The sequence below is a fragment of the Beta vulgaris genome, chromosome 2, assembly GCF_026745355.1.
Source record: "Beta vulgaris subsp. vulgaris cultivar EL10 chromosome 2, EL10.2, whole genome shotgun sequence".
Classification (NCBI taxonomy): Eukaryota; Viridiplantae; Streptophyta; class Magnoliopsida; order Caryophyllales; family Amaranthaceae; genus Beta; species Beta vulgaris.
The window spans coordinates 6,346,791-6,354,770 of record NC_079203.1 but is presented as its reverse complement, the minus strand read 5'-3'; the positions used below and the strand labels follow the sequence as shown (position 1 = coordinate 6,354,770).

Sequence of the window (7,980 nt, the reverse complement as noted above, 5' to 3'; positions counted from 1 at the left end):
TTATATATCTTATCATTATGGAAAAATTCCTCAGGTACCCCTAAGGTTTGGCGTAATTCCCAAATTACCCCCCACATTTGGGGAATTTCTCAGATACCCCTGAGGTTTGTGATTGTGCTCAAGATCCCCTTACTATGGACGGAAACCTAGCTAACGCCATTAGGTTTTCCTCTCTTTCTCCCCAATTTTCTTTTTCTTTCTCCACCCATCATCTTCCATTGATGAACATGGAGGCTTTCTCTCTCCTCCCACTCCACTCTAAAGCCCTAACCACCCAACCCCCACTACCTCCCCTTCCCCCCCTCCCCTATCCCCGCAGCCCCCCCACCCTACCACCACCCCAACAGCCCCCTCCCCTGTTTTAGAAGAAGGGGTATTGTAACACGTATCATAAATAACCTACTAAATTAAACAAGTCACAAACAGGTTAAAACTCAATAGAAGAAAACATACATACAAGCCTAACTCAATCAGGGATAATAAAAAAGTAGACTTAAAATGAGAATGCCGCACAAATGTTGACTTATTTAAAATAATTTTTCCTTCTTTTTATTGCAAAGTTTCTTTTATTTGGAAGTTTCGTATTAAATGTAACATTCCCTTATCTTCTCTATATCTCTGTTCTATGATCCTACTTTTTTTTTTATCTATTTTTATCTCTCTTTGTTTTACATGGATTTATTATAAAATACGCCAATAAAATATATTGCAAATATTAAAATAGTAATATCTAAGAAAAACATATTTAATTTTTATTTGCAACCATCTACCAAAACTCATGAAATACAACCAAATGTTGCATACTTCCTCCGTATCAAATTAAATGCAACAATTCAGGTTGCATGCTCTCTTAGGCAAAATTTCTTAAGGGTTAATTAACAAAAATGAGGGAAAGTGTTTAGTGTAATTAACCACCACCAAGTACCACCACTACCTAATGTTGCCACCACATACTGCCGCCAGCGCCATCGCCACCACCACCACCAAGGCACCACACACCATCGAAACGCCACCACCGCTACCACCATCGAAACGCCATCACCACCACCGAAACACCACCACAATCAAAACACCTTCATGCTGCCCCTAAAATTCGAATCCAAAATCAACCAAAGGTGTTCTTGCTGCCTCCACCATCACCCAACACCCTCAAAACACTGTCATACCCGTTCCACCATCAAAACACTTTCCTGTTGCCCCTACCACCACCCACCTCAAAAACATTCCACCTCCACAACAACTTGAAGGCGAGAGAAAGAGATCGAAGAGAGAGAAAGAGATGCAGGAGAGAGAACGAAGGAAGATGGAGGTGAGAGAACGATGGGAAAGGAGATCGAAGGTGGTAGGGTGGTGAGAGAAATGAGATCTATGGAGGATGTCGGTGAGGGAAAGGCGATCGATGGAAGATGGAGGTGAGAGAAAGGAGATCGATGGAGATTTTCGGTGATTTTGGGCTCGTGGGGGAGTATCACAAAGGTGATGATGATGGTGGTGGGTGGCTGAGGACGTATGAAGGACGCCGATTGGTGGCCCACTGGTCCACCAGTGGATGGGAAATGACGGTGGCACGGTGGTTCATGGAGCGCGAGAAATGACAGCGGTGGAGCGAAGGTGGTTTTGGGCTGGTGGGGGAGGATATCGAAGAAAGATGATGATAGTGGTGGTTTTAGGCTAGTGGGGGACGCCGGTGAGATTGGTGATGATGATGTTGGTGGTGGTGGAGGAGAGAACAATGGTGATGGAAGATGGAGGAGAGAGACGACAGGAGGATGTTTCATGGAGATGGAGCATGAGGAGAGAGAAATGGTGGTGGGTGGTGGAGTGAAGGTGGTATTGAAAAGAGAAGGGTTATGTTTAGGTTGATTAATTTTGATTATGTTTGTAATTAATTTGATTTGGGTAATATAATATGTGTCTTAGTTTTTTTAATAAGGACAATTTGGTAATTTCAAAGGTAAAAATCATACTGAAAAAAAGAAAAAAATTATTGTATTTAATTTGAAACAGCCATTTTTAAAAACTGTTGCATTTAATTTGATACGCATGAAGTATAAAAAACCGAAGTTGTATCTAAAAAGGCTTGGATAAAAGATTATATTGTTAGTCCATATCCCAACTCCTACACTGTACTCTCCCGTCTTTCCTTTGCAAGAGAAGTGCGCTTAAAAACGCTATCCAGTTCTTCTCTTCCACCCTTACATTCCTTACTTTCTCTTTGTTTCTGTACTTATATTATCCTATATCTCTGTTTAACAAATCTGCTATGCAAATTCTGACACCACCCCGTTTCATCAGCTCAGCTGCCTCAAATTTCTTCTTCAATTCTCCACCATTTCACCTTAATTCATCTCTTTCTTTCCCCTTTAAACCCCATCAACTAACAACTTTAAACTTCCCCTGCTCCCTAAATTTACCCTCTAAAAAATTACTCTGTAAACCCCCTTCTGGCAAACATGTCAGAGAAGATTATCTTGTGGTAATTTTTCGATATATAAAGAAAGAACTTGTCTTTTGATTTCATTTCATTTCCTATGTTGCCATTAAAATTGATACATGGGTGATTGAAAAACTATGTATTATGGTAAATTGGTATTGTTTTAGCATTATAGAAGTAATTTTTTCTAATACTGTGTTGGTGTTTGTGTTTGTTCTGTGTATAAGTTTTTTTGGGGTTAAATTGGCAGAAAAAGTTGTCAGCTGAGGAAATTCAAGAGCTTGTGAGAGGAGAGAGAAATGTGCCCCTCATTATTGATTTTTATGCAACATGGTGCGGCCCCTGTATCTTGATGGCTCAAGAGCTTGAAATGGTGAGATTTTATTTTGTTGTCATTGCTTTTGTATTATACTATGTGTTCTTTTTCATAGCTTTATAGTTGGGACATTTGGTTTTACTTTGGACTGATGAATTGGTTCAATTAACTAGTTTAGTAGTAAAGCTGTTATTTGCTTGTTTTCGATGATTTTCAGATCATTAAACAATTAAACAAATTCCTGTGGAAATTGACTTCGGTCTTCACAGTTTTTTGGTTGAGTTTTTTGTTTAATTTGTTACCATCACAAATTCACAATGCTGGTGTGCCTTTTCTTAAAAATGTCCCAAGGTTGAGTATGTTCTCAAGAGAAAAGAAAGTTGATTGTGGAGGCATTTTCATTGGTTACATTTACATAGCTATATATGTTCTGCAATGTCTTTATTAATCTGTAAGCATGCTGTTTCTTTGTTTTCAGCTGGCTGTTGAATATGAAAATAATGCAATGATCGTAAAGGTTGACACTGATGACGAGTATGAATTTGCCCGTGACATGCAGGTAATTGTACTTGTTAATAATTTTGCATCGGTCATCACTTTTTACTAGCCATGAGGTCGTAGTGTTTGAGCAATTATCAGTACAAAATGGATGAAACATGGGCTGTTCATTGGAACCGTGCTGAATGTTTTTCTTTGTTTTGGCGCTGATTGCTGAAAGTAAATATTGATGTCTGTAATTCTTCTTTTTACTGGCAACTTGGCTGAATTAGAATGTGCTATTATAAACTATTACTAGAAGGTTTTGTTGCTCCACTTTTTTGGAAGTGTTGAACTTATTAGGAGTATCCGGCATAGATGTGTCATAGTTTTCTGTATTTCTGTTAGTGTACAAGGATAATACCCAATTATCAATTCTTAATGAATATGTAAGATAGAGTTCTACATGGATATGAGTCATAGAACAATGTAAGGGCCTTGTTCACTTCAACTTTAAGTTCTAATCAGTAAAAACCAGTTTAATCAGTTTCAATCCGCAAAACTCAGTTTCTGTTAGTATGACTGAGTTGTTTTAACCACTGAACATAACAAAAAATTCAGTTGAATCGAAATGTGGATTTGTGGTCTAGTAAACATGCGGCCTAAATCAGAGAATCGGGTGAACCCTGTTTCCCATAGAACATTAAAATTCCTGAGTAGCTCGAACTTGCAATGCTCCTTGAGTTTGCTAGTGTTTTCTCTACCCTCCAGAAGCTTAGAACTGGAAATATCAGATGATGCCTAGTTGCTGGTTACTACTGCGTCTTTGGCTCCAAAGCCAAGCCACAATCATTATGACTATTCTGTCAAATTTTCAACATTAACTAATTCTTTGAAGTTTGAACATGAGCAATTAGTTCCCTGATGCAGCCATCACATCTCAGTCAGTCTCTTATTTTTCCACTCTTAGCCATGTCTCATTTGCCACAACAGACTAAATATGTGGAAGCTGGAGCCTAGCACATCTCTTAATTTGGAGAAGATGTCTATTTTAGGATAGTTTGGATGATATGGTCTTTTCTCTTACATTTAGTATACATAACTCCATCAAGTCCAGTAGAAATGAAGAGCGCGACCTAAACCCATAAGAGGAAATTCAGTACCTCATATTGAGATCAAATTCACTAATACAATCTGTCTGTGCTGCAACTGCATGGTTGTTGCAACATCTAGGGGTGAAGGTCTTTTCTTTGTGGTCTACACCTTCCAAGTTCTTTCCTCCTGTTGTTGTTTCTGGAGCTCTAGAATTCCTAATTTTGCTTTATTCCTTTCCCATAAGTTCCCTGCATGCTCCAGCACTTCACCTGTGAGCACATTAAAATTTTATCATACTTCTAGTAGGTAATGTCGATTCAATTTCTGGGTCCTCCACTGGAGGCTTTTAAGTCATACTACATACAGCAGAATTTTTTTCTCTGCAGCTATAATTTGTCTATGACGAGTGTCTAACACGCATCCTCAGAAACTCCACGAGTTTTTGAAACTGTAGCAGAAGTGTAATTGGTCTGTACCTATTGTTTTCATTATGTATTATGACTATTATCTGATTGTCTTTTCTGGGATGTTGAACCTTCTCAAAGTTGGAAGTATATATTTGGCAGACTTGAAAAGTATCAAGTATTTATTAAATTGTAGAGAGCATCAGCATTTCCTGAATATTGTCCTATGAAATTTCTACATATTAGCATCAGCAACAATTACATCAATTCTACCTGTAAATTTTCAATTTTCAAAATTTTATGTTTAACAATCACTTCAGCTATGAACACTAATGTATAGTTAAAAATCACAAGTGTCTCCTGTGGTTGCTACTTTGATATAAAATATTATGTTATAGGCTTAGGGCCTAAAGTTTCAAGTATTACAATGAGCCCTTTGATCATCTTTCTTTCAAAGGAGACAATACTATATTATAATCATTTGCATATGGACTTTGATAGGGAGGGGTGCAATACGAAGTGTAGACGTTATTATCAACCCTTTGATCTGTGCACATTTTCATTCTGTGAGATAGTGCATTAACATTTCATGAAGCATGTGCTCTTGCACTGTGGTTTTATAGCGTGAGTGCATTCAGTGAAGGTGGAAATTCATTTGGTAATCTATTGCAGGTGCGAGGGCTTCCAACATTGTATTTTATCAGCCCTGATCCAAATAAAGACGCGATTCGAACAGAAGGGCTTATTCCTATACAGATGATGAGGGACATTCTTGATAAACAAATGTGAGGTGGGGGAACATAGAAAAGTGCTCTCATGTCTTTGTATGTTATTGTCCATTTGAACTCAAAAGCATGTAGGTTTTGTTATTAGCTTCAGGGTAGGTTTTTTAGTCAACTGTGAGAGTCTGCCATCTTGATTACATTACTTCAGTGGTCATCTTGGAGTCTGTTTGTATGTTTCCAAACCAGTTCCATTTAAAATAGTATTGTTTGAAAATTTTGTATTTAGTACTAGTAGAGGATGTACGCTTTGTTCAGAGAAATTTTGGACGACTTCATCATCAATGTTTGGCCCTTGATGATGGATTCTGACATTGTGTGTTCCTTTTCACTGCTTTCTGTATTGTTGTTTTTTACACTTTGTTGATGAAAAAGAGCAGAGAAAGAGATTAAGCTGAGGGAGGATGGAAGTTGCAGTTGGTGTTCGGAGATGGTGGAGTAAGGCAGCCCAATGGTGGTAGTGACGGTGGCGAACACACTGGAAGATTTGGGCATCTTGTGGCTGCTGATTTAGTTATAGGTTAATTTGTTGTAAGTTTATTGCTAGTTTTTGGTGGTTATGTGTTCGACTTTGTGTGATTTGTATTCTGTATGAACTTTCTGATGGCGCCTCATGGAATTGGGTGTCATAGAAAGAAAACATTGAAGAACTGACACCTTTTAGTTTTGATAGTTAAACCATAAGTTTAATTTCATTTATCTACAATATTTTACCTTCCTTTGTCAGCATCTTCTTCAGGTTTTATTAGGAATAATAAGTCAATAACCAGGTTAATAAGCAGTGTGACTTTCTTGTTTCTATTTCCTCCTTTTATTGAGAAAATTCATAGTAAATCGGGGTGTATCATACTCATGGTACACCTAAAACGACATTTTGCTCATTGCTCATTTGATATCCTCTAAATGAACAATTCTAATCACTTCTAATTACATTTGCTCATTCACCAAATGAATAGACTTCTTCAAATTGGCAAAAAAATCTACTTATTTGAGAAAAACGAGGAAACATTTTTGCCCAACATGAAAAAACTTTTTTTGCTCATTTTCTCAAATGAGCATAAGTATTTGGCCATTTGATTTCAAATGTGAAACTAAGTCCACCATTGATAAACTCTGAATCTTCAGTTTTTGTTTTTGCATTGATGAAGCCCAATTTTCTCAAATCATATTTTATACTCTATCAATTTAATTGACCACGATGAGTGAGAAATCATGAAGGAGAGAGAATTTTGGAGGTGAGCGTGAAAGGCTATATCCAATGTCAGGGAAGAACATGGAGGAGAAAGAAAATTTGGGGTAAGAGAAATAATGGAGGTAAGAGAAACCTAAACTAGTGTTGATTCTCAAATCATCTTTTGCATTATTGATCACTAATTCCACCATTGAAGAATCCCCGGCACTCTAGTTTAATTTTCAAATCTAATTAATTCTGCCATTAATGAAATTCGGAGCTCAAATAGTTGTTTTTGCGATTCATTAATTTCAATGAAGGTTCTATATTTGGAGGAGACAAATGTTAATTTTTAGATTATATGAAAATGGGCCTGGGTAACCCAATAAGGAGAGGAGAGTTTAGCCCACTTACAAGCTAGGAGGTTCCATCCTAAAACCAATTGGTGATAGGAGGAGTAACTCCTAATCTTATAAAGTGGTTTATTCGCTCCTCTTTCTCCAATGTGGAACACTCACAAGTGGCCTTTCAATGGGTTTCAACACACCCCCTCACTTGTGAGTGTCCTTAGAAATTCAGAGCTAATTGGAAATGTCAGAACAATAATCCTCTTAGGGACTGGACATCCTATCGAGGTAAATCCTTATCCAGTAGCGATCAAATACCCAATTTAGACGAGACCTGCAACCCGGGCTCTGATACAATGTTAATTTTTAAATTATATGAAAATGGGCCTGGGTAATTCAATAAGGAGGAAGAGAGTTTAGCCCGCTTACAAGTTAGGAAGTTCCATCCTAAAACCAATTGGTGATAGGAGGAGTAACTCCTAATCTTATAAAGTAGTTTATTCTCTCCTCTTTCACCAATGTGGGACACTCACAAGTGGCCTTTCAATGGGTTTCAACAACAGATGAATAATGTAGGAGAAAATTTTGGAGGTGAGAAACTATTGAGTAGAGAGAAATTTGCAGATGAGAATCAATCTAAGAGAGAGAAATTTAGAGATAAGAGAAACAATGGAGGAGGGAGAAAATGGAGGTAAGAGAAGCAATGTAGAAGAAGAGTAAAGAAAGGAATAAGGGAGAGAAATAAGTGATTAAAATGAGTAAATTCTACTCATTTGGAAATTTATTATAAAATTGCCCTTGGGTGCATGTATCATGAGCATGGTACACTCGGGTGTACCATGAATAGACTCTATGCTATTCTTCTTGTAATATGAAAACATGTCAAGACTTTGTTTTTTATTGAAGGAGTTCATATATTATTTCCCTTTATTTAAATAATGCTATTTTTGTTTT

At 37.3% G+C, this 7,980-nt stretch overlaps 1 protein-coding gene across 1 annotated transcript; it reads left to right on the top strand.

The window, feature by feature from the left end:
* Positions 1-2,093: 2,093 nt before the first annotated feature.
* Positions 2,094-6,234, top strand: LOC104885228 (thioredoxin-like protein CITRX, chloroplastic). The gene is made up of 4 exons (XM_010669931.4): positions 2,094-2,476; positions 2,685-2,807; positions 3,229-3,309; positions 5,399-6,234. The coding sequence occupies exons 1-4, from the start codon at positions 2,264-2,266 to the stop codon at positions 5,513-5,515; spliced, it is 534 nt and encodes a 177-aa protein (XP_010668233.2). The 5' UTR covers positions 2,094-2,263; the 3' UTR covers positions 5,516-6,234.
* Positions 6,235-7,980: the final 1,746 nt, after the last annotated feature.

Coding starts and splice junctions, on each gene's coding strand:
- LOC104885228 (XM_010669931.4), top strand. CDS start 2,264: ATGCAAATTCTGACACCACCCCGTTTCATCAGCTCAGCTGCCTCAAAT. Junction 2,808..3,228: donor TGGCTCAAGAGCTTGAAATG/GTGAGATTTTAT, acceptor CTTTGTTTTCAG/CTGGCTGTTGAATATGAAAA. Junction 3,310..5,398: donor AATTTGCCCGTGACATGCAG/GTAATTGTACTT, acceptor AATCTATTGCAG/GTGCGAGGGCTTCCAACATT.